General features: G+C 37.6%; 1 protein-coding gene across 3 annotated transcripts; it reads left to right on the top strand.

Annotated features, from left to right (window-relative positions):
- On the top strand, positions 1-25,780 carry LOC118846280 (myosin-4). 3 transcript variants are annotated; one of them, XM_036754629.1, is made up of 38 exons: positions 1-204; positions 839-982; positions 1,261-1,417; positions 2,144-2,171; positions 2,271-2,378; positions 2,970-3,066; positions 3,224-3,287; positions 3,547-3,645; positions 3,760-3,863; positions 4,976-5,114; positions 7,673-7,791; positions 7,888-8,037; positions 8,152-8,322; positions 10,172-10,481; positions 10,896-10,966; positions 12,850-12,937; positions 13,027-13,144; positions 14,075-14,198; positions 14,287-14,423; positions 14,942-15,197; positions 16,895-17,137; positions 17,240-17,416; positions 17,717-17,862; positions 18,106-18,196; positions 18,278-18,667; positions 19,427-19,553; positions 20,694-20,812; positions 20,918-21,114; positions 21,833-22,016; positions 22,101-22,266; positions 22,374-22,498; positions 22,865-23,173; positions 23,630-23,833; positions 24,459-24,584; positions 24,673-24,843; positions 24,945-25,049; positions 25,181-25,276; positions 25,628-25,780. In XM_036754629.1, exons 1-38 carry the CDS (start codon positions 1-3, stop codon positions 25,778-25,780), a joined length of 5,817 nt encoding a protein of 1,938 aa, XP_036610524.1. The 3 variants fall into 3 exon arrangements, with proteins under 3 accessions (XP_036610524.1, XP_036610523.1, XP_036610522.1); XM_036754628.1 differs by having other exon boundaries at positions 2,271-2,385; positions 2,974-3,066; positions 10,172-10,478; XM_036754627.1 differs by having other exon boundaries at positions 2,271-2,385; positions 2,974-3,066.
- Positions 25,781-26,817: the final 1,037 nt, after the last annotated feature.

The following is a 26,817-nucleotide window of genomic DNA, read 5'->3' as shown; positions in this document are numbered from 1 at the left end:
ATGAGTTCAGATGCTGAGATGGCTGTTTTTGGGGAGGCCGCTCCTTACCTCAGGAAGTCTGAGAAGGAGCGGATTGAAGCCCAGAACAAGCCTTTTGATGCGAAGAACTCTGTCTTTGTTGCGGAGCCCAAGGAATCCTATGTGAAAAGTGTCATCCAGAGTAGGGAAGGGGGAAAGGTGACAGTGAAGACTGAAGCTGGAGCGGTGAGTAAGGGGCGGTGGGGAGGGAAGAGACAGAGAGAGACACAGACAGAGAGAGACACAGACAGAGAGACAGAAAGACAGAGACAGACAGACAGAGAGAGAGAAAAAGGAGCAGGAAAAGGAGGAAGAGGAAAAGGAAGGAAGGAAGGAAGGAAGGAAGGAAGGAAGGAAGGAAGGAAGGAAGGAAGGGAAGGAGGGAGGAGGAAGAAGGAAGGAAGGGAGAGGAAGGGAAGGAAAGAGAAGGAAAGGGAAGCAAAGGGAAAGGAAAGGAAAGGAAAGGAAAGGAAAGGAAAGGAAAGGAAAGGAAAGGAAAGGAAAGGAAAGGAAAGGAAGGAAAGGAAAGGAAAGGAAAGGAAAGGAAAGGAAAGGAAAGGAAAGGAAAGGAAAGGAAAGGAAAGGAGAGGAGAGGAGAGGAAAGGAAAGGAAAGGAGAGGAAGAAAGAAAGTTATAATCAGAGACAGAGACATACAGAGATAGAGACAGAAACAAGAGACAGAGACACAGAGAGACAGAAGGAAAATGAAACAGAGATACACACAAAGACAGAGAGGAGGAGGGGAAGAGCTTTTTTCATCAGCTTAGTTGATACCTATTTGTTTTCTGTTTTGAGAGTTTTGTTTTTGTTTTTGGCCAGACTCTGACAGTAAAGGAAGATCAAGTTTTCTCCATGAACCCTCCCAAATATGACAAGATTGAGGATATGGCCATGATGACTCATTTGCATGAGCCTGCTGTCCTGTATAACCTCAAAGAGCGTTATGCAGCCTGGATGATTTATGTGAGTGCACACCTGTATTCTGTAGCAATTCATTTGAGCTTGGCATTAACTCAAATTTGAAGAGCTAATAAAAGGTTCTGGGGATGTAAGTACAAAAGTAAAATAACCCCTGCCCTCAAGGAACTTACAATCAGTGTGAGAGCATAAACAAAATGTTTAAGTGATTGAAGTTCATGAAACTTCATGCCACTGGGTCACCCAGATCAATATCTAGGTCATTAAAGAGAGAAAATGATGAACTAAAACGCAATCTGTAATTATTTCCTTTCTTCATACAGACCTACTCAGGGCTCTTCTGTGTCACTGTCAATCCCTACAAGTGGCTGCCAGTGTACAACCCAGAGGTGGTGACTGCCTACAGGGGCAAAAAGCGTCAAGAGGCCCCTCCCCACATCTTCTCCATCTCTGACAATGCCTATCAGTTCATGCTAACTGGTGAGTGATTCAATATTAACCAATCACCCTCAAGTATACAAGAAATTTAATAATGGAAATAATGATGATGTACTAGCGATGAAGAGCACAGCCAGGGCTAGTCCCTTGCAAGTAAAACATTCCCCCAAAACAATAATAAATCAACAATAAATCATTGGGAAATGTGTTCAGGATATCCAAAAATGAAGACAACATTTCTTGAATGACTATCCCAATGCTCTAGTTAACTAGAGCTAAACTCAATTTAGCTAACTTAATTGAACTTGCAATCTGCTTTTCAATTATGCCAAAATAGATGAAATACTGCTGAAGAGCTTCATCTCTGCCAAAAGCAAAGTTCCAAGAAAGCCAATAGATGGATTATATAGACCATTTAATTAAGAACTTTCAAGTATTATTGAATTAGAGATTGATATCATAATATTATATTTAATTTAAGCTATAATCTTGGCAGGTGGTTGAATGAAACATGAAGCTGGCATTTTCACTATGAGCATTTTTATCTGCATTATATATCACTGATTATTCCATAATCAATAGTTTATATGAGTGTAAACTTCACCTGCTGAGGAATGTTTTATGATCTACTTACTCTTAGAATTTTGACCAAAGGAAACTCAGAATCACATTCGTAGGCTGTCATTTTAAGGCAACAACTTTTTTGGTTCAAATTTATTCCTTTTGGGAAGTTAAACATACTTAAAACTCTTGATTTCTTTTTCACAGACCGGGAGAACCAGTCAATCTTGATCACGTATGTAGATATCATACTGGGAGGTAAAGGTTGGGGTTAATAATTGCATTGCTTACAACTGTTTGAGAGTCTGATCATTTCTCTTACCTGGGTTGGCAGCGGAGAATCTGGTGCTGGAAAGACTGTCAACACCAAGCGTGTCATCCAGTACTTTGCAACAATTGCAGTGACTGGGGAAAAGAAGAAGGAAGAGCCAACTCCTGGAAAGATGCAGGTAAATCCTTCCTGACACTGAAGACAATGAGAAATGATACAAAACCAGCATTGTAGGACATATACAAAGGTCTGACGACAATCTTTCAGAAATGCAGCAGAACTAAAATTGTGAGACTAGGACCAATGAATGGAAATATTCAACAGAAAAGGTCCCACTTTTAGTATTCTTTAATTTGTTCCTTCGTAAAATTTAATTCATTCAATAAACATTTATTAATCATTTTTTCTTGTGTAAAACATTGCTCTAGTACCAGGGAAGATATAAAACTTAGTAAGCATTTTATACTTTCCTTGACCACATTGTCATTACAATCTAGTAACAGGACAGACATGAATCCAGATAACACAAGGTAAAATGGTAAATGAAGTAGCAAGACAAAGGGCAGTTCTGTCAGAAGGTATCAGTGAATTATACTGAAATGTTTTAGCTCAGTTAAGAATCCCTTTAAATTCCCTTCCTACTCATTCTTAGAATCATAAGAAACATGCAATATCAGCTAGGTTAGAAGGCAAAGCAGAGGATCAGGTGAGTCATTTCAGCACTTTTCCCCCAAAGACACTCATCTCTTACTCTGTTTATTTTAAGGGGACCCTTGAAGATCAAATTATCAGTGCCAATCCCCTACTGGAGGCCTTTGGCAATGCCAAGACAGTGAGGAATGACAATTCTTCTCGCTTTGTAAGTTTCCACCTGTTCTTTTTCATTTATTAAGTATTAAGACTGTCACATCTATGTGCTATGTCAGCATCCCTTAATATAGCTCTCAGAAGCATAAATAAATTCTGTATGCCCATTGACATGTACAATAAAAAATCACTTATTTTTCCCTTTAAAGGGTAAATTCATTAGGATTCATTTTGGCACCACAGGGAAACTGGCTTCTGCTGATATTGAAACATGTAAGTGCTTTGAAAAGAGTAATTTAGCCTTTCTTTTCTTTATTTTTAAGTTTATTTGTTTTTAGTTTTCACCATTCACTTCCATAAGTTTTAAATTTCCCCCCTCTCCCTTCCCCCCCCAGGGCAGCATGTAATCTGACATACAACCTTTCTTTTCTTTAAAGCATTAAATCAAAAATCATCTTCTTGTCTATTTTTCATATCTTGTTTTCAATTTTTATATTTACATTTTTTTATTTTTTCTTTAAACGCACTTTAGATCTATTAGAGAAGTCCAGAGTTACCTTCCAGCTCAAGGCTGAAAGAAGCTATCATATCTTTTATCAGATCATGTCCAACAAGAAGCCAGAGCTTATTGGTGGATCAATCTTTTTTTATCTATGTGTTTGAAGTGAATAACTTTTCAAATAATTTCTACTGTGATGTTTTATATAAAGGTAATAATTCTGTCTACATGTGCCTATTTATGTAGAGATGCTTCTGATCACCACCAACCCATATGACTATGCCTTTGTCAGTCAAGGGGAGATCACTGTTCCCAGCATCGATGACCAAGAAGAGCTAATGGCTACTGATGTAAGTAGCACAAAGTGGAAAACAAAAGAATCATTTTCATTGGTCCAATTTACTCAGCTTTCATTTGTCCACCTATTTAAAAGGAATAGAAAATTGTACATAATAGATATGCAGTTTCGTGTGCAATCATTTTTATTACACTGTGTTATGAAAATGCTTGTTTTATCCCTTAAATTAAAAATAAAATAAATTTAAACATTTTTTTAAAAATAGTGAATAGCTAATTGGCCTCAGAATCTGGGCACCTGGGTTCAAAGTCCATTTCTGACACATACTTGCTAAGTGAAGGTGAGGAAGTTGCTTAATCTCTCAGTGGCCCCAGGCAACTCCTTAGATGAACAAAGTTATAGAGTAAGAGTTAATCTTCACTGGAAACTCGAGTTTGTTCATTAGAAGTTCCCAATATCAATGAAATCACATGACTGGGATGAAAACAACATAAACAACAGTTAAGCATTTTTTCCTTTTCTTTACCAGACCTATAATTTCACCAGTATAGGGAATAACACTTGAAACTCCTTCTTCCAATGCAAGGTGGTATCTGCTTTACAACTCTGTCTTAGGGAGTTTCTGGGTGCACAGAAAGATTAGGTCAAGTCAAGTCAGGAGTCATTCAGCTAAACCCTGGAGAGACAAAGACAAATACACAGTCCTGGAGCTTACAGTCCTGGAGCTTACATTGGGGCTATGTTATGAAAAGCTTTCAGTGCCTTGGACTGGGATAATAGAAAGGAAGAAAAACTAAACAAATAAAAAAGAGAAGCAAGGAAAATAATAGAGAAACAGGGAATCTTTGCTGTCATTGTTAAAGCAATCTTCAGGTGATGGAGTGACCCTCCCATCACAGCAATGGAGAGCTTCTACAGATTTGACAATCTCCTTCACACACATCACATTTGCCTTGTATTATAGTTATTTGTGTTGCATGTTTGGTCCCCATTGTTTAATTGTAGGTGTTTTGAACATGGGTCTGTCTTACTTATCTGTGAAGGTCCTCTGGTGCCTAGCCCAGTGTTTCACAGGCTTAATAAATGTTTGTTAGATAGATTTGAAGGCAATTTGCTTGTGGATAATTGAGTTTGGGGAATTTATTGTGTTAAATCTTTTCTCAGAGTGCTATTGATATCCTGGGTTTCACTAATGATGAAAAGGTGGCCATTTACAAACTAACAGGAGCTGTCATGCATTATGGGAACATGAAATTCAAGCAGAAGCAACGAGAGGAGCAGGCTGAGCCAGATGGCACAGAAGGTATCGATAGTGCTAGACTGCATTTATGAATAATAGACTTATCTAATAATCTAGTTCTGCCGCAGAAATATATCTTGTCTTTGTACATCCTGTAGTGCTAAGTATAGAGAAGACACAATAGATAGCTGTTAATAGAATAACAGTGTTCCAGCAACATGGCCAAGGATCAGTCCCTGCGATACGCATCATGTAAAATGAACATGATTCAATTCTCTCCACACAAATTCAATTCTCTCCATTGCCCTCTAGTTTCCCTCTGACTCTAGCCTGTATTTTCTTTTGTATCCAGCAGCATAGTGCAAACTAATTATTCTTCCCAGACATCAGATTCCCCGCTTCTAAAGTGAGATTGTCATGCTTGATTATCTAAGGTCCCTTCTAGTTATATAACATTCTGTGAGTCTGTGACTGGAATGGCGAATTGCTTTCAAACCACAGGACATCTGGCAAAAAGGAAGTGTACCCATTCAAACTCACAAACATAGACTACGACCTCCTCTGAGCACTGAAGGGCCAGATATGCAAGCATCGAAAATATCATGCACTACTGTTTTTCATGCACTTGAGTCTTTTTCTGGAGTGTGTGGGTATATGGTACACAAGAAGTAATGAATCACTTCCATGATGTCACACTGGTATTTTTCAAAATAATGCCACTCTGCTGTCAAGATATTTATAGAACCCATTTCTTCCCATTGTAAAAGTGTACTATATATTAAATTAGGAGAGGAGCTAGGGATAAATAAATTTCCCTTCATAATAACTGTCCTCTAATTTACAAAGTCATCCTCTATCTCATTAGAGGGGGGAAAATGCCAGAAAAGGTGGGGGGGGAGAAAAGGATAAAATGTATGTATCATTTTCTGATAGTCTGTATAATGCAAGTGTGCACTTTATCCAATATACTTTGTGTGTGTGGGTGCATGTATATGTATACATGTATTAATGTGCAAAATTCCTGTTTATTTGTTGATATTATTGTTAATATGTGATCTGGCATTAGCCAATCTAGATTAATTTGATCCTATTCAACAAATGAGGTAAAAAAATGAACTAAACCAATTTCTCTCAGAACTAGTATATTTAAATCAAAGTGCCTTGAACTTTTATATCACTATTACTCAATGTTAACAATGATGACAACATTGACGACACATATATTACACAAAAAGCAGTGTGCTAAGTGTTGGAGAAAATTTAAAAAATAGATACTGTAAGTTCTGGTCCTTATCTCCTTTCACATGGCTTATTTAACTCAATACCCTCTGAATTGATCTTCCATCTTCAAGTACTTTTCTGGTCCAGGCAATTCATCCATACATTGCTACCAGAGTTTTTTGTTTTGTTTTTTTAAGCGCAGAACTGACCACTTCATTTCCATGTGAACTTCATTTATTCTCTATTGCCCTTACAATAGAAGATGAACTCTTTTGTTTAGCTTTTACAGCTCTTTGCATCCTTGTCCCAACCTTTCTTTCCAGACATTGGAATTACTCCCCTGTCCACACTCTGTAATCCAATCCAAGTGGCCTTTTCTCTGTTCCTCACACAGTATACTCCATCTCCCATCTTTGTACCTTTGCTGCCCTTTCTGGAATGTTTACCTCCTTATCACCACCCATTAGAATCCCACCTTCCTTCTAAATTCAGCTTAAGTACCACATACTGAATAAGGCCTTCCATGGTCCCCAAGTGCTAGCTCCAGCCCTACCCCTAGTCCCTCATCTAAAAGACCTTGTAATTGAATAAATATTTCATGTGTTCACTCATGTGCATAAAATATAGTTTCTTCTAATATATAGGTTCGTAAAGGGCTGAGACAGTTTCCTTTCTATCTTTGTATCATCAGTGTTTGACAAACTGCTTGGCAGATATCAGTTCAGGCAGCTGGGAGGCACAGTGGACAGTGACTCCAGAGTGAGAGATACCTGAGTTCAAATGTGGCCTCAGACACTTACTAGCTACGTGATGCCGGGCAAGTCAATTAACACTGTTTGCCTCAGTTTCCTCATCTGTAAAATGAGCTAGAGAAGGAAATGGCAAACCACTCCAGTGTCTTTGCCAAAAAACCTGAAAATGCAAACTAAACAGGGTCATAACATGACTAATAAGCTAAATGACAAAAAAGGTGCTTTAAAAATGCTTGTCAATTGACTAATTGAAATAGTCCCTCCTCTGTGGAGCTTACAATCTAGTAAGGGAACAAGACACTAAAATAGCTAATGCTTCATAGTAGACCACCAGTGTAGTCTGTAGACCACATACATAGGTAAAAGATTTTTCAAAGCATATGTTCCAAATTGCCACTGCAAAAATAGTTCAACAAAATTCATAAGACCAAACTGCTAGTGAGAAAACATCTTTGTAAATGAAATCTTGTCAGAATCAAAAGTTTAGGGATTGTGGAATTAGAAACATCAATATCACATACATACCATGTCGTAAACTACTCTTGGAGAGTCACTGCTTCTTAACCCCCATATTTCTCTCAAAAAGTTTAGATAGATTTGATTTTTCTGAGCTATGACACCCTTGTTCTTCTCTCTGTGCTTTTATAGTTGCTGACAAGGCTGCCTACCTTCAAAATCTGAATTCTGCTGATCTTCTTAAAGCCCTTTGCTACCCTAGAGTGAAGGTCGGCAATGAATTTGTCACCAAAGGCCAGACTGTGCAGCAGGTGAATGTGGTTAAAGTCACAATTCAAATCAACCAAAGGAAACTCAAGGGTTTGTTCTTTTCTCTGACTTCAGGAACTATACTATTCTTTTTAAAGGTATACAACGCTGTGGGTGCCCTGGCTAAAGCTGTCTACGAGAAGATGTTCCTGTGGATGGTCACTCGTATCAACCAGCAGCTGGACACCAAGCAGCCCAGACAGTACTTCATTGGAGTCCTGGACATTGCTGGCTTTGAGATCTTCGATGTAAGTCATTAGGGGAAACAAATCACTAAATGGAGGAATCTACATAATTTGCTTTTCTTCAACTTCCCTTGTTTTTTCCAATTGCTCAGAGTGTTTTGTATTTGACACACTCAGTTCAACAGCCTGGAGCAGCTGTGCATCAACTTCACCAATGAGAAACTGCAACAGTTCTTCAACCACCACATGTTCGTGCTGGAGCAGGAGGAGTACAAGAAGGAAGGCATTGAGTGGGAGTTCATTGACTTTGGGATGGACCTGGCTGCCTGCATTGAGCTCATTGAGAAGGTGTGTATATATTTTCCATTACTCAAATGCTAAAGAAAAGTTTAATTTTTGTTCAAGAGTTTTCAACACTCCTAAAATTAATTGCTTCCTCACCTCTTGGAGTAGGAAGCCTTTATATTTCATTCTGTGTGTGTTTATTATCATACTTGGAGCATTCTTGTCTTTAGGTCATGTACAAATAAATGGATCTCAACATGGATTGCTAGGAAACCTTCCATTCGTACTTCCAAGAAAAGTGCTCTTTTATCCTTCTTTTAATTCAAAGGAGTGCTCTCAGTTTCCTATTATAATTTCATACATGACTAAGCAAAATCAAATATTGTCTCAATTTTTTAAAAAAAAAGCCTTTTTGTAGCACATTGCCAATTTTTTTTAAAAAATCTAAATAAATTGTTTTCCCTCTTAATAAAAATGTTTGATTACTCTTCCAAATACTAATTACATCAGTAAAGCATCATCTTTTCTCACTAAAACGATGTTACCTTTCTCCAAATAGAGTATGTTCAATGATCTTTCCTTTCTATATATTCTAACTTATCTTGTATGGAATTGAAGTCTACCCCTTAGCAATTTTCGAGTTCCTTTTATGAAACTACTTTTGGATAAGAATCATTGCAAATCATCAATACCTTGAAGCAGGGACTGTTAATAATGAAAGGCTATATATTTCGACTGTCACAATTTTATCCTTGGGTTCCTTGGACACTATCCATTCTTGTTTCATTATCTTAAAAGAATTGACAATATTTGAATGGATATGAGGTCTGAACCTGTCAAATTGGATTAAATTAGATTACATTGCATGTACATTCCTTTTTTCACCTTGATAAAATGTATCAGAATACCTGTAAAAATCCAAACACAAATGATATCCTGAGATGAAACCTCTCTTCTTCGCTTAAGTACTATTGTTGTAGGCACTAACTCTAAATTCAGTAGACTCTTAGTTCAGGTTTGATGTTGAGACAAAATGATACACTCACAAGTCACTGAATGCCTAACAAAGGAAGAAGTATACTTTGCCCTGATACAGCAAGGATATATAACAAAGATAAAATGGCACTTATCTTCTATAGAAGTTAAGTGGCCCCCATCATCTCCATTTGGAAATGGATCTATTGTGTTAGTCATCAGGGCATAGAAACTGGTGACCCTAACATAGCTGTATATGTTGATAATTTAAGAACAGAATTCTCATGAAGGAAATAATGTTTTATATCTTTTTGAACACTCTGCTGGTTTTTAAGACCATCAGAGAGATCGTGTTATTAGATATTTCTTGCGCTCTGGTATTTTCAATCAGTCATGTTGTTTAATAGTTTAATTTGAATAGAAAACTAAAAGACAAAACATGATAATCACATGTTTCACAATATGGAGTCATAGTTCCATAGGCATATATGTTTTTTTAAATAGCATAAGATGTATTTTATATTAGAAAAGATGTAACTTTTCTCTTCTTTTTATCCAATTTAGGCCATCTCATTATTGTTATTGTGACCAGAATAGAATATAGTTTTCATACATATAAATTTCCAGAATAGTGAGAGTTAAACTATGAAACAGTATGTACATCAACCCAAATTCATTTTGAATGTGAAGTTTCCTATATGAGAAACTATTACATATCAAATCTTTATAGAAAACACATTTCAAGCATATCCCTAGCATATATAATGATGGTTTTATGTTCAAACATTTGAAGTTGCAAAGTAGAGATAGTTTCATTTGTTTATCATAATATATATACTTCTGAAAAAATGTTTTTTATGGGCTACAAAATTTCCATGTACAATTGGAGGAGCATTTCCTAGAGGAATATAACTATATATCTCTTCCCTATCCTTAGCCAATGGGCATTTTCTCCATCCTGGAAGAAGAGTGTATGTTCCCCAAGGCAACAGACACTTCTTTCAAGAACAAGCTGTATGAACAACATTTGGGGAAATCCAACAACTTCCAGAAACCCAAGCCTGCCAAAGGGAAGGCTGAGGCCCACTTCTCCTTGGTGCACTATGCTGGCACTGTGGACTACAACATTGCAGGCTGGCTAGACAAGAACAAGGATCCCCTGAATGAAACCGTGGTTGGGCTCTACCAGAAATCCTCAATGAAAACTCTGGCCTTACTTTTCGTTGGAGGACCTGGTTCTGAAGGTAGTAATTTTTCCTAATGCCAGGGATTCTTAACCATTTTGTGTCTTGGACCCCTTTGACAATCTGGTCAAGTCCTTTAAGAATAATATTTTAAGTACATAGAATACATAGAACTACAATGGAAACTATATTTAAATAGCAGGCCTATTTTGCTCAGGGTAGGGAGGCCCCTTCTTTATGCCTCCTCCTCTTATAATTGTGTTTTGATTTATTTATCTTGGGAATCTCTTTTAGTGAAATTGTACTCTTTTAGGATACTGATACGAATAATAATTGAAAGAGGTGGGGCATGCATACAAAAAGAGTAGCAATGTAAATAAGGGCAGATTTTAAGGGCCAAAAGGAATTTGGGCAGGAATAATCTTCAAAATTATAAGTGATAATATGTAATTTAGTTTATTTCTTTTTATTTCTCAGAGGGTGGTGGTGCAAAGAAGGGTGGAAAGAAGAAGGGTTCTTCTTTCCAGACGGTATCAGCTCTTTTCAGGGTAAGATATAATCTTTAAATGTATAGTAAGATGTAAAAAGAGTTACACATGAACAGATCTAGAAAATCTCTAAGCGAAAACTTTAACCTAAACAAATCTCAAAGAATTAATCAATTATTAAGTCACTTCCCCTGTATATCCTACAAATATATTGTAACAAAAGACAAATTTCCTCTAAATTCAAGACTCAAAACACCTTTTCACCTCATTGAAGGAATGCAAGATTGAACTAAAACCAGCTTTCCTATCCAACTTCTTCACTCAGTTATGTCAGGCACACACAATCAAAGGCTTAATTCAAATTTTCTCCAAATGTCAGTACTTGGGATAAACTTCACCTGCATTTGGACAGAGACTTAAAGGAGTACATTATGAAAATGCCCCTACAGTCTGTCTGCTTTCATTTCTCTGGTGTTACCCAGTTTTTAAAAAATTTTTTCAAGGTTAGGTATCTTTATATCAAGAAGTCTAAAAGTCTAAACAGAGCCCCAAATTCTTTTCAACATTTTTTTCTTCTGCTTGCACAATAGCTTTTCTTGCCAACATAGACAACATAAATGAACTCACTTTCTAACCCCTTTAAATTTTTTCAGACAGTTCTACAAAATTACAATGAAGGATCATCAAAAATATTTACTGCCTTTTGAACATTTTCAACTGGATGTCCTTTTGGCATCATAAACTTACTATGTGCACCATTCTCTGTTCCAAACTTCCCTTCTAAGGGTATCACTGTTCTCCCAGTAACCCAGGCTCAGAACCTTGGTGTCACCTGCAACTCCTCTCATTCATTCCACACGTCAGTCTACTGACAAATATTATTTTAACCTTCTCATCCCTCTTCTATGTCTCCTCACCACTCACATAGATACTATGCTAGTCCAGCCCCTTAGCTTTCTAACTGGTCTCCTGGACTCATATTTCCCTGCATTCCAATCCATTCTGCACAAAGCCGCCAAAGTGATTTTCTGAAAGTTTAGGTCTGACTAGATCACTCTTCTACTCAAAAACAAAAGGCTTCCTATCACTTTCAGGATCAAATTTAAAATTCTCTGATAAAAGCTCTTCGAAACCTGGCTCCTTCCTACCCTTCCAGTCTTCTTAAACTTTACTCCCCTCCCTGTACACTATGGTCCAGAGCGACTGCCATAAGTCCTAGTACATGACATGTCCATCTCCTCATCTTCATTTCTTTGAGCTGGCCGTCCCCCATGCCTCCAGTATCTGTCTCCTGGCTTATTGTACATACTCCTTCAAATAACTACTTCTTTAAGAAGCCTTTTTTCATTCCCCTACAATATTAGTATTTTCACTGTGATATTTGTTCAGATTTACTCTGTATTTTTCTTGTTTGTACATAGTTGTTTGCATTTTGTCTCCCACATTAGATCATAATCTCCTGGAAAACAATGTTTGGTTTTGCCTTTCTTTGTATCTCTAGCACTTAGCATAGTACCCAGCACATAGTAAGGGCTTAATAAATGCTTGTCAACTGACCAACAGACTGATGCTACATCCTAGCATGGAAATTACCTCCTTCTCTAGAAGGCTATGCCAATAAAGTTCAAGCCCTATCTAACCTAAAAAGCTTTAAAAATATGTGGTGATGAACTATGTGCCTGTTATTTGAGGACCAGTCTACATAAATTTGATGATTTTCATTAGCAGGAGATTGGCCCTCATCTGATTAATTTTTATTGACCTCAGCAACTCAAAAAGACCTTCCACTAAAGCTTGAAGGAAGGCTTGAGATCTACTTTGGTGGAAGAAGAATCCACATCAAATGGAACCCCTGACCTTTTGAGATATTGAAGTGAGATAGGGCACTGATAAGGTTTTCAAGTAGCAACAAGTAATTAACATCTTTTCATATGGTTTTATAGGAGAATTTAAATAAGCTGATGACCAACCTTAGAAGTACTCACCCTCATTTTGTACGGTGTATCATTCCCAATGAAACTAAAACGCCTGGTAAGAAACTGGTGAAGTTCAATTAGGTGCCACTGTTTTTACTTTGATTTTTAAGTAAAATTTATGAGCTTTGGTATTGTTTTTTTCAGGTGCCATGGAACATGAACTTGTCCTGCATCAGCTAAGGTGTAATGGTGTGCTAGAAGGAATCAGAATCTGCCGGAAAGGATTTCCAAGCAGAATCCTTTATGCTGACTTCAAACAACGGTAAGGCCTCCCTATTATCATCATTTCCACCTTTAAATATCATGTCATCTGTCCTCTACACAGCTATTACTTTCAATTCTTCAACAACAAAACATTAAATATTATCAGTTGAAAAGTCATCTGAAAAGAGAAAAGTTCTGGGTAGTTTAAATTTATTGTGCTTGCTATATCAGGGAAACATCCTGGTCTGGATGGTACTCCATTTGAAGGAAAATGGCACTATGTTTGTTAATTCATTCATTTAGTTAGTTAGTTTTCTATCTGTCCATCTATTTATTTGTTCACTAGTTTATTTATTTATTTTTAAGACTGAGTCTTCTTATCTTGGCCAGTCTGGAAGTGCAACGCCCATCCTGGGCCCAGGTTCTCTACTGATTGGCATGGGACTTTAGACCTTCTCTGTTTCTGGCCTACACTGGTTCACATGGCCTTTTAAATAGCCTGGTTGCCCTTAGACAACTTCTGATCAGAACTCCTGAACTCGAGCAATCCACCAGTCTTAGCCCCCTTCAGCAGCAGAGCCTACCCTGGCTTCATTAAAAATAAATAAATAAATCAGTATCTTTTGTTTATATATCATCTTCATTTCCCAGTATATCCCTTCCTCCTCCAATATACAGAGAGCCATTGCTTATAACAAAGAATAAAAAAGAGGGAAAAAAGTAGTTCATCAAATCTGACTAGTACATCAATAAAGTCCACTAATATATGCAATATTCTCTGCCCACAGTCTCTCACTTCTGCAGAGAAAGGGGAGGGGGTGGGCATTCTTAGATCTCTTCTTTAGGGCCAAGCTTGGTTGTTACAATTACAGTGTTTAAGTTTTTATTTTCTTGAATTCACATAATTTGTGATTATTCTGATGAACCTACAATAGTTGTATCACCTTTTTAATGAAGAAAATATCTTGCTATTTTCTTACTATAATAGGTACAAGGTTTTAAATGCAAGTGCTATTCCAGAGGGACAGTTCATTGACAGTAAGAAGGCTTCTGAGAAACTTCTTGGATCCATTGATATTGACCACACCCAGTATAAATTTGGGCACACCAAGGTACCACTAACCACAATTTTCACCTTAGACAATTACTTTCCACTTGAAATTTCTACTGAAAATTATCAAATTTAACTTTTTTGCCAAGGTCTTCTTTAAAGCTGGTCTTCTGGGAACCCTAGAGGAGATGCGAGATGACAAATTAGCTCAACTCATCACACGCACTCAAGCCATATGCCGAGGCTACTTGATGAGGGTGGAATTCAGGAAAATGATGGAAAGGAGGTGAGGCCCATATTAGCATTTCACAGTGCCTATATTTCTTTTCCTTTTGATTGAATGCTATTATTCAATCTGCTAAACATATCTTTAATTAACTAATATATAAGCATTTATTAAATTTCTATTTTTAATAGACCTTGGTGACCTTGCACAGCCCTCCCCATTCAAATCAAAGTCAATTGCAAGTCATGTCATCATTTCCCTGATGTCATGGTCCTTGTCGAGAATGAAGGACAAACACAATTTTTAAAGTTTATTTATTTTTAGTTTTCAACATTTAGTTCCCTAAGTTTTAAATTTTCTTCCCCTCCTTCCCCTACTCCTCCACAAGATGGCATGCAATCCAATATAGGCTCTACATACACATTGCTATTAAACATATTTTCACATTAGTTCAAACGTCTATTTTTTTCTGGGTACTACAGGAACAAATGCAAAAGTGAGACAATTCCTATCCTCAACAAGATTACATTCAATTTTTCATAAGCCTCATTATTTTTTAAATGCATTTTCACTTACAGAGAGTCCATCTTCTGCATCCAGTACAATGTCCGTGCCTTCATGAATGTCAAGCACTGGCCCTGGATGAAGCTATATTTCAAAATCAAGCCTCTGCTCAAAAGTGCAGAGACAGAGAAGGAGATGGCCAACATGAAGGAAGAGTTTGAGAAAACCAAAGAAGAGCTTGCCAAGTCTGAGGCTAAGAGAAAGGAACTGGAAGAAAAGATGGTGGCTCTGACACAAGAGAAAAATGACCTCCTTCTCCAAGTGCAATCAGTGAGTATCCTGTAATAGTCATTCTGCAACAATTAGTTTGTTTAATAGTAACAATCATTCAGTCATTGTTAAATGCCCATTATCATTTGTTATTCTACCATTACTGTCTAAGATATGATATTTTTAAAAATAGTTTTAGAAAGCTATAAACTTTATTGTATAATGCACGGGAAAAGGCATTGGTTGCAGAATCAGAAGACACAAGTTTGACTCCACGGTCTGGCATTTACTATGTTTGTAACTCTGACAAAATCACCCCCTGTGCCTCAGTTTCCTCACCTGTAAAATGGAGATAATAATTGCATTACCCACCTCACAAGCTTTCTGTGGAAAGTAAACCTTTAAGTGCTATGTGAATGTGAATTGTTATTTCAGTCCAATTTTCAAAAACACCTGGAGCAAGTCTTAAAAGCAAAAGATAGACACTTCCTAAATAATTTTTACACATGTGTATATGGTTCATTCAATGTAAATTTACAAACATATGTACCTATCTATCAAGGAACATATGTGTACATGTATATATGTACATATACATACATGCACATATAATATATGCATGTGTATATACTTATGTGCATGTGAATGTGTGTATGTATGTATGTATGCATGCTTATATTCTTTGATTTGTTTTGTCCTATCTTCCCAGAACCTGCTGTTAGACTGGACTGAGCTGGTTTCCTTGGGAGTTTTTTGGGGGGAATGCATAAATCAAAATGTACTTTGTACTCACCAGGACAAAAAGTGAGCTGAAAGTTACACATACCACTCTTAACAATGGCTAGTTGGAGAAGAGGGAATTAGTATATGTTCTTCTACAGCCACTGAGTTTTTCTTTTTTCCCTTTCTTCATCTCTCTTCCAATGACATCTGAAATGCAATAAGTTTAACTTATAAACGAGGTACCTCTAATACACACAGAATTCTTAGATCTGGGTCAATAGATACTGTCTGCTGCTTCTTCCCTTTTAGTGGATATGCTTAGAGCCTAAATCCTAGACTTAAAAGGAAAAGAAACAAAATAAATCACTCTGAAAATTACTTTGTGTTCTCACTCTCCTACCTGCCTTTTCTTCAAGTTTTCTTTTATAGATAGGTTAGGCACAATGGCATTTCACACCTAAAGTTACCAATGCTCTTTCTCATTTAAAACATTCTCCCTGCAAATTAAGAATGCTAGGAGACCAGGACACAAATGATAACACGGAGGATTACATATTGTTTGCCTTTCCTAAGTACCTATTTCATATTTAAAATATTTGAGGGAAATGTGAATAAGTATGGGGGCTTATGGTGTTCCTCGAAAATCTATATTCCTATTTAGGGACTATTTTGAGTAAAACGTTGAAATAGGTAAATTTTGGTTTTGTCATGCATCTGCTTTACTATACAGCTCCTTTTCTTTTGCTCTGGTTGTATCTTCTGCATGCCAAGGTTGTCCTGAGACCAAAATCAGATAATTGAAGTTAAAGGAATTTTTAAATGATAAAAGCATGATAGAACTTCAGGGCACTATTAAGCAAAATCAACTGATAGATTAATTTTTAACTAGTCAGTTTGATGAGCCAGTAAATCCAGTTAGCATATATAAACCCCAAAACTGGCTCTTTCTTGGCCTTCTTGGCTTTCTGGACAAGTCGCTCTGTGTAGATGTGTAGACATAGCTTTAGAAAATTCAATTTTTTTTCCTTCCATAGGAAGCAGAAGGTCTGGCCGATGCTGAGGAAAGATGTGACCAGCTAATAAAAACCAAAATCCAACTTGAGGCTAAAATCAAGGAAGTGACTGAAAGAGCTGAGGACGAGGAGGAGATCAATGCTGAACTGACAGCCAAGAAGAGGAAACTGGAGGATGAATGTTCAGAGCTCAAGAAAGACATTGATGACCTTGAGCTGACACTAGCCAAGGTGGAAAAGGAGAAACATGCTACAGAGAACAAGGTATAAGTAATGCCCATGAAAATGAAATAATTATATTATGCATGATATGTGCAAGTATGACACTTGATGTAAAACAACACAAAAACATTTTCTCTCATAAAGGTGAAAAACCTCACAGAGGAGATGGCAGGGCTGGATGAAAACATTGCTAAGCTCACCAAAGAGAAGAAAGCCCTCCAAGAGGCCCACCAGCAGACTTTAGATGACCTGCAGGCAGAGGAGGACAAAGTGAACACATTGACTAAAGCCAAAACCAAATTGGAACAGCAAGTGGATGATGTAAGTGTTAAAACACACAGATTCATAGAGTTTTTATACTCATTGACTCATAGAATTTTAAAACTGGAAATAAAAAGAAGATAATTCCCTTCTTTAATATAAAATAAACTGGCTTTATATTAAAGGAATAATGGTACTACATTTATGAAATCTTTAACATAACTGATTTTCCAGTAATGATTTTTATTATTTTAAAAATTGAAATTTGTGTCACTTAAAATTTTCCATCTCACTACATATAAGTGACAAAGGATTCATGCTCTAAGAAATCAAATTAATAAAATGCATTTAAAAATTCAGCTTGAAGGATCATTGGAACAAGAAAAGAAACTCCGCATGGACCTAGAGAGAGCAAAGAGGAAACTAGAAGGTGACCTAAAGTTGGCCCAAGAATCCACAATGGATATTGAAAATGACAAAGCACAACTTGATGAAAAATTAAAAAAGTAAGTACAACTATAGCATAACTCCATTATTAAACTGTTTGAGATAAAACATTGGTGAAAAAAAAATGATGTGTCCCAAGTAGAATTAAAATAGACACTGGAAAAGCTTTATAGGGCACAATTGGCTTAGAAGGTAACTGTTTTCCAAAATCAGCATTACAGAGGGATTTTAATCTTTAATTTTTAAAAAGTAAAGGGAAATTTATGGAATTATGATTCTAACATGTCTTGCTTTTCTAAAAGGAAAGAGTTCGAAATGAGCAACCTGCAAAGCAAAATTGAAGATGAACAAGCATTGGCCATGCAATTGCAGAAGAAAATCAAGGAGTTGCAGGTAAAGTCATCACTTCCCTGGGTTCCAGGAAACATTCACTGACAGGAAAGGGCTAATGGGTCTGTTTTCCCCTTTTGCCAGGCCCGCATTGAAGAACTGGAGGAGGAAATCGAGGCAGAACGCGCCTCTCGGGCTAAAGCTGAGAAGCAGCGATCTGATCTCTCCAGGGAACTCGAGGAGATCAGCGAGCGCCTGGAAGAAGCTGGCGGGGCCACTTCAGCTCAGATTGAGATGAACAAGAAGCGAGAGGCTGAATTCCAGAAGATGCGCAGGGACCTTGAAGAGGCCACCCTGCAGCATGAAGCCACAGCGGCCACTCTGCGGAAAAAGCACGCAGACAGTGTAGCTGAGCTTGGGGAACAAATCGACAACCTGCAGAGGGTCAAGCAGAAACTGGAGAAGGAAAAGAGTGAATTGAAGATGGAGATTGATGACCTTGCTAGTAACATGGAGTCTGTCTCCAAAGCCAAGGTACTGTGGTCTACTGTAAAATCATCTCTTCCTATTTGTTTGCAAGGAAAAATGGAAAACAAAAGTCTATTTTTGACCATACTGAATATTAAATCTTTAGGAATATAAAATTCAGAGCTAGAAGTGACCTTAGAGACCATCTAGTCCAACCCAATCATTTGGCACTTGGGAAAATGGGGATTTTGCTGACTATATATTGCTAGTAAGAAGAAGAAGAAGAAGAAGAAGAAGAAGAAGAAGAAGAAGAAGAAGAAGAAGAAGAAGAAGAAGAAGAAGAAGAGGAGAAGGAGGAGGAGGAGGAGAAGGAGGAGGAGGAGGAGAAGAAGAAGAAGAAGAAGAAGAAGAAGAAGAAGAAGGAGAAGGAGAAAGGAAGAAGAAAAGAAGAAGAAACTAAGGCTGAACTCCATGAAGAAGAGCTTCCAGTTGGCTAGAGTTCTATAAGTGATAAAGCACTATTTCTAATAGTGAAGGCCATTTGTTTATGTATCTTAATTAGAATTATTTTATTAGAAAGAATTATATTCAGTCTTCCCACTTATCTGGTTTATTGATGCAAAGTTACTTTTATTAAAAATTTATGTATAAGGTATGATGGCAAAATAAGCCTCATGTGAAAATAATTCTCATGACTTTAGGCACATCCCCTATAATACATATTTTTAGTGATGCTAAAAGCGTAAACCAGCTTTGAATTTTCTATGACTTCAGACTTGCAAATTAAATTATAATTCCTTTCGGGGGGGATTCCTTATTTCACAGGCAAATCTTGAAAAAATGTGCCGCACCCTGGAAGACCAGCTTAGTGAAATAAAAACCAAGGAAGAAGAACAACAACGCCTCATCAATGACCTGTCAGCTCAAAGAGCACGCTTACACACAGAATCAGGTAATTACAGACCAACACCTGTGTAAAGTGTGCTGGACTTTTTGTCATCAGAGGGACTGGGTTCAAATCCTGGCTCAGCCACTTACTACCTATATAATCTTGGGCAAGTTATTTACCCTCTCTAGGCCTCAATTTTGTCAACTCTAAAATAAGAGGGTTAAATTTAGGGCCTCCTAAATCCTAATCCTGTGATCTTTCTGAAGACATACAGAAAGAGGGACAGCTAGGTGGTACAGTGAGTAGAGCACCGGCCCTGGAGTCAGGAGGACCTGAGTTCAAATCCAGCCTCAGACGCTTGACACACTAGCTATGTGACCTTGGGCAAATCACTTGACCCCAATTGCCCTGTCTTCCCCACTCCAAAAAAAATAGATGTACAGAAGGGGAAGAAAATGTCTCCTTTCTTTGCTATTTCTATCAAATACCAAATATCACTCAATCAACTCTGCAACTAATTGCTCCATGTTATTCTTCAAATTAATCTTGATGGTAAAATATGAAAATATAACTGACAAATGTTCTCTGAAATCAATCACTCAAAATCATTTAGTAATAATCCTTTTACTCTGTGTCAGATATCGTACTTGGGACACAACTACAAAAGTGAGACAATCCCTGTACCTAAGGAATTCATTTGCTGCTAGCAGGATAGGATGTGCTCATAGATAAATAAATACAGTATTTAAATAAAATAAATATACAAGTGATTGGGAATAGGAGGGTGTCACTAGCAACTGGGGGATCAAGAAAAGCTCCTTGAAGAAGTTAGAATTTGAGATCAACCTTAAAAGGCGATACAGGTTCCAAGAGCAACATGGGGCAAAAACTATGCAAAGGCACAGAGATGTGTGAACAGTATGTTCAAGGTATCACTTTTTATTATCTCAGTGCTAGGAAGGAAAAACAGACCCCTAGAAATTAAATGAGGCCAGCAGACCTTTAAAGAACTGAGCGTATTATTCCAAATCTCCCAACATCAAAGCAACAATACAACAACAAAACAAGTATACACATTTCCTTCACAAGAAGTGTAATGGCAGAAAAACAACCTGACTTTTTTAATGTTAATATGATTCTGTTTGACATGATACCTTCTCCTGGTTAGAAGCATTAAATTTCTCATATGTTGGGCTTCTGCAGGTGAACTTTCACGTCAGCTTGATGAAAAAGACTCTTTAGTTTCTCAGCTGTCAAGAGGCAAACAAGCGTTTACCCAACAAATTGAGGAACTCAAGAGGCAGCTTGAAGAGGAGACTAAGGTGAAAATTTCACTGCTGAGATTTTAAAATATGCCATGTCATTGAAGCAAATGGGAGAAATAGCATTATCCAAGGTAAACATCACATATTTTATCGTTTGCATAGGCAAAAAATGCTTTGGCCCATGCCCTGCAGTCAGCCCGCCATGACTGTGACTTGTTACGGGAACAATATGAAGAGGAGCAGGAAGCCAAGGCTGAACTACAGAGGTCAATGTCCAAGGCCAACAGTGAGGTCGCCCAGTGGAGGACCAAATATGAGACAGATGCCATTCAGCGCACAGAGGAGCTGGAGGAGGCCAAGTAGGTGCTTTTGGTGAAGGGGCAAGAAATAGCAAAGATTAGGAAAGCATGTGGGAAAGAATAAATGATTTAGAGCTTGGAAGAGTAAAAAATGTTTTCACTACCCATGACTTTGGTGATTCACATAATCTCTGGAGACCAGTTTTGCTCATTTCTAGAATAAGAGATTAGACTAGATCATCTCTAAAATCTCTTTCAGTACTAAATCCTAAGGTCCCCAATACTTCAGAGTGGGACAAAATCAGAGATCATTAACTGGTCGTATTCACAATGGAATGTACAGAAAGGCAGTTTGTGGCTATATCCTTTCACAGACATTTCTAAAGGAGAATGGAGCATATCAAAATCTATATCACTTCCTCCCACTCAATAAGTCCTTCCTCCCTTTTCAGATCACAATTAAAGGCTTTATCCCCCACATACACACACATGCATATGCATACAATCAAATATCCACACAAATAACAAAGATCTTGGGGCTTTGAAGAAATAAAAGCTTAGCCCTCAAAATGTTGCGCTAGATATAAGGAGATAAGACCATTGGTAAGAAAGAAATTCTGGGAAACGGATTGTCTTGAGAGAAAATTTAAAAAAAAAAACCTATTCATTTTCAGAAAATTGTGAGAAAATAAATATTTTAAGAATAGCCTTGTAAAATTAAATTTCATGTTTCATTCTTTTCTTGATCATTCACCTTATGAAACATGGATCTTTTCAGAAAGAAACTAGCCCAACGCCTACAAGATGCTGAGGAACATGTGGAAGCTGTGAATTCCAAATGTGCTTCCCTTGAAAAGACCAAGCAGCGGCTGCAGAATGAAGTGGAGGACCTCATGATTGACGTAGAGCGGTCCAATGCTGCCTGCGCTGCTCTGGATAAAAAGCAAAGGAATTTTGACAAGGTATTTCATAGAGAAGTTTCTATCTTTTGGGAAATGTGCAAAACACATTGCTCTTGACCACAGAGAGTGGTCTTGCCCTTTTAGGTGTTGTCAGAATGGAAACAGAAATATGAGGAAACTCAAGCTGAGCTCGAAGCTTCCCAGAAGGAGTCCCGGGCTCTCAGCACAGAGCTGTTCAAGATGAAGAATGCCTATGAGGAATCCTTGGATCACCTGGAAACCCTGAAGCGAGAGAACAAGAACTTGCAGCGTGAGTGCCTTTCATCTCTTTTACCTCTAAAACGCTAGAGGGAAATCCTTTTCCTTTTTTAGAATTATTACTCAATTGATTTCCTATTTTTGTTTACTAACCAACAGAGGAGATTTCCGACTTAACTGAGCAGATTGCAACAGGGGGGAAGCAGATCCATGAACTGGAGAAAATAAAGAAACAAATTGAGCAAGAAAAGGGGGAACTTCAGGCTGCTCTGGAGGAAGCCGAGGTATATGTCAGTCGATTAAGCAAACAAGCCACTATTAAGCACCTACTGTGTGCCAGTCGCTGTGTGATACAGATATGAAAATGAGCTGATCCCTGCTTTTGAGAAACTTATACTTGGATAGAGAAAGACCACAAATGCTGCTTTTCCTCCATCCATTTAATAATCAACTAAAAAAGTCATTAAAACTTAGCTTATATTAGAAAAAAAACTTTTAAGTGGCACTTCAATACATGTCAGAAGCATAGTCACAATAATTTCCAGAATAATAGAAATAAAATCACTACATCAAGATACATAGGGGGAATGACTGTTTTTTAAACATCATTGTAATATTTAGAAGTCCAAGTGGTTTTTTTTCCCATTAAGGCTTCACTTGAGCATGAAGAAGGAAAAATTCTGCGCATCCAACTTGAGTTAAACCAGGTGAAGTCTGAAATTGACAGGAAGATCGCTGAGAAGGATGAGGAAATTGATCAGCTAAAGAGGAACCATCTCAGAGTTGTGGAGTCCATGCAGAGCACCCTGGATGCTGAGATCAGAAGCAGGAATGATGCTCTGAGGATAAAGAAGAAGATGGAGGGAGACCTGAATGAAATGGAAATCCAGCTGAATCATGCCAACCGCCAAGCTGCAGAGGCCCTGAGGAATCTGAGGAATACACAAAGTATCCTGAAGGTAAATTGAGTTAAGTGTACTAGATCTTTTATAAAGTCCTCCAGGCAGTTTTTAACTTTTTAATTTTAAAATTTTATAAAGTTAATTTGTAAGTATATCTTTAAAAATAATTTGGTAATGACTGGTGGATTTGACACAGTTTGCTTTATTTGACTACAGCTTTCATTTTCCAGTGGTCCTAGGAAATAAAAAATAAATAAATAACAAAAAATAAAAAGAAATTTAAAAAATTAAAATTAAAAAAGCTTTGAGTCCATTTGACAAGGTGATTGTCCTAATGAGATTTAATTTAAAATTAGGTTTGTAATTCATTTCTGCCATACTTGGAATGTAAGTTATAAAAGAGTCTAAGTACATAATGATTTTGTAACAAAGCTACATTTGCCTTAGCTTCACTTTGACATGCAAACACAAGAGGGTTGAGATGTCTGAAAGTGATTTTCCTTTGACATATAGGACACCCAATTGCATTTGGATGATGCCATCAGAGGCCAAGAAGACCTTAAGGAGCAGTTGGCAATGGTTGAGCGGAGAGCTAACTTGATGCAGGCTGAGATTGAAGAGCTAAGAGCTTCTCTAGAACAGACTGAGAGGAGCAGGAAGATAGCTGAACAAGAACTTCTGGATGCTAGCGAGCGTGTGCAACTCCTACACACCCAGGTGAGATTCATTGTTATCAATTGGTCAGCAAGCATTTATTAAGCACCTAGTCCTTAACAGGCTCTGTCCAAGGCACTGGAGATACAAAGACAACAATTAAATAGCCCCCACTTTTAAGGGGCTCGCCTTCTATCAGAGATTAGAAACATTTTCTAAAGATTGGAACAATTTTAGATGTTATATCTAGCACCTGATAGGATGCAACCTTTGACTTTTTTAAAGTTCTAGAAAGAATACAAAACTGTTGTAATAATACCTACCTGAGTTTCAGATGCATTTAGGGACTCCTTATAATTTCAAACTATATGACAGGTATGTTGATTGGGTTTGGAGTACTGACTAATTTTAGGAATGACCTATTTTTAGAGACAAACAAATAAAAAAAAACCCTGCCAACCACTCTAAAATTCCAAAATTAAAAGAAAAAAAGATTTTAAAATATAGAGCCAGGTGACTGTGGAAGCTAAGAGGGAAACAGAGTATAGTCTTACTTTGGTCTATGTTCTAAAATGCATGCCCTTTATCTCTAATAGGAGTATTTATCAATTATGTATGCATAGATTAATTTTACCCACATGTTATCAAAATTAATAATTGTGCCATATTTTTGAAATATTCTAACCAGAACACCAGCCTCATCAACACCAAGAAGAAGCTGGAAACAGACATTTCCCAAATCCAGGGTGAGATGGAAGATGTGGTTCAGGAAGCCCGGAATGCAGAAGAGAAGGCCAAGAAGGCTATCACTGATGTGAGCAGAACACACATCCGTTTCCCTCCTTGATCTATTTATATGACTACCTGATATTTATAGTTGTCTTGGTTTACTTGCTAACCAGGCAGCCATGATGGCTGAGGAGCTGAAAAAGGAGCAGGACACCAGTGCCCACCTGGAGAGGATGAAGAAGAACATGGAGCAGACCGTGAAGGACTTGCAGCACCGCCTGGATGAAGCTGAGCAGCTGGCCCTGAAAGGAGGAAAGAAGCAGATCCAGAAACTGGAGGCCAGAGTACATATCCTAAATATTAGATCTTTTCCAGCCTATTCCACCGACTGGTTTTAGCAAAAACTGTTGAAAACCAAATCAAATTAAACTTTGTCTTTTTCCAGGTTCGTGAGCTTGAAAACGAAGTTGACAATGAACAGAAACGCAACGTTGAAGTTGTGAAGGGCCTACGTAAACATGAGAGACGAGTGAAGGAACTCACTTATCAGGTGAAGTTATCTACCATTTTATATAACTATATTCTCCCTTCTCTTCCCCATTCCCTACCCCTCCCCATAGAAATGAAGGATAAGAAACGAGGTTTGAAATGATGAGATTACCTATTCATCAACTCTTTCAGACTGAGGAAGACCGTAAGAATGTCCTCAGGCTTCAGGACCTAGTAGACAAATTACAAACCAAAGTGAAAGCATACAAGAGACAAGCTGAAGAGGCGGTGAGTATACTTTCTTGGACATCATTTGGCTAAAGCAAATGTTTCTTTTTTTTTTCTTCTATAGTCCTACAGTGGTTACTGCATGATAATTCCCTACACCCAGCACATTGCCTCCAAGAAACTAAACAGGATTTAGATCTGTGTTCTTTTTCTTGCCTTGGTGGCAACATAACAGATCTTAAATTTGGGAAGGAAATCCCAAAATAACAAGATGAGGAGGAAATAGTCAGCTGGTGTCCATAGTCCCACACTCTTCATTGCCAACATCCAAAAATATTTTCCTTCTTCCCCAAAAAGAGAATCAGAAATGCAGACTTCTCTTTTTCTGACCAATATGTTTTATATCCTCAGGAGGAACAATCCAATGTCAACCTCTCCAAATTCCGCAAGATCCAGCATGAGCTGGAGGAGGCTGAGGAAAGGGCTGACATTGCTGAATCCCAGGTCAACAAACTTCGGGTGAAGAGTCGGGAGGTCCACACAAAGATTATAAGTGAAGAGTAATCACATCCTGATACTTCGATGTGACTGAAGAAATGAACAAAATGTGAAATTCTTGGTCACTCTACTCTGTAATTATTGTCTACCCTGTCTTTAATGTCAAGGTAATAAAGCCTAACAAGAAATTTTCAAACGAAAGTTGCATTTGCCTCCTTATAATAATATTACTTCAGTAATAATAACTCACATTTATATGGTGCCTTAAATTTGGAAAGCATTTATAGATTATATCACTTGAACTAGTGACCATGAAATATAAGGACTATTTTTATTCCATTTTATAGATTAGTATACTGAGGCTCAGAGAGATTAAGTGACCTATGTAGGGTTACGCTACTAGCAAGTATTTGAAGTTTCAAATTCAGGTCTTACTGACTCCAACTCCAACACTCTATCAAATATGCTAATAATAATCCATAGTGTTGTTTCATGTTTTAGTTCCCTCTTTCCAAACTATTTCTCAACTCTCCCTCCTCCTAAGAGATAATATAGCTTTGATTAAACTAGCTCTTGCTGTCATCCTGAGCTTTTTTTTTACTCGATGACTTTTTATCACCACTCAGGCTCATTGTTGAAAGAAACTTTAGTCAGTCAGGCAGTCAGGCAATAAACATTTATCAAGTGCCTTCTATGTGCTAAGCACCGGAGAGCAAAAAAAAAAAAAAAAAAAAGGCAAAAGACAGTCTCTGCCCTTAAGGAGATCACAATCTAACTGGGGACACAACAAGTAACCAAATATGCACAAACAAGCCACAAACAGGAAAAACAAGAAATAATTCAAAGTAAAAAGGCACTAGAATTAAGAGGGGTTGGGAAACGCTTTCCATAGAAGATGGGATTTCAGTTGGGACTTGAAGGAAGCTAGGTAAGCCAGTAGATAGAGAAGAGGAGGGAGAGTATTCCAAGCATGGAAGACAGCCAGAGAAAATGCCTACAGCCAAGAAATGGAGTATTTTGCTCATGGAGTAGCAAGAAGGATCACTAGATCCAAGAGTAGATGGTAGGGAGTAAAACGTAAGAATCTTGGAAAGGTAGGAGGA

Source organism: Trichosurus vulpecula, chromosome 4 (genome assembly GCF_011100635.1).
Source record: "Trichosurus vulpecula isolate mTriVul1 chromosome 4, mTriVul1.pri, whole genome shotgun sequence".
NCBI classification, from domain to species: Eukaryota; Metazoa; Chordata; class Mammalia; order Diprotodontia; family Phalangeridae; genus Trichosurus; species Trichosurus vulpecula.
The sequence above is the reverse complement of the archived record's forward strand: the minus strand, read 5'-3'. Positions and strand labels throughout refer to the sequence as shown.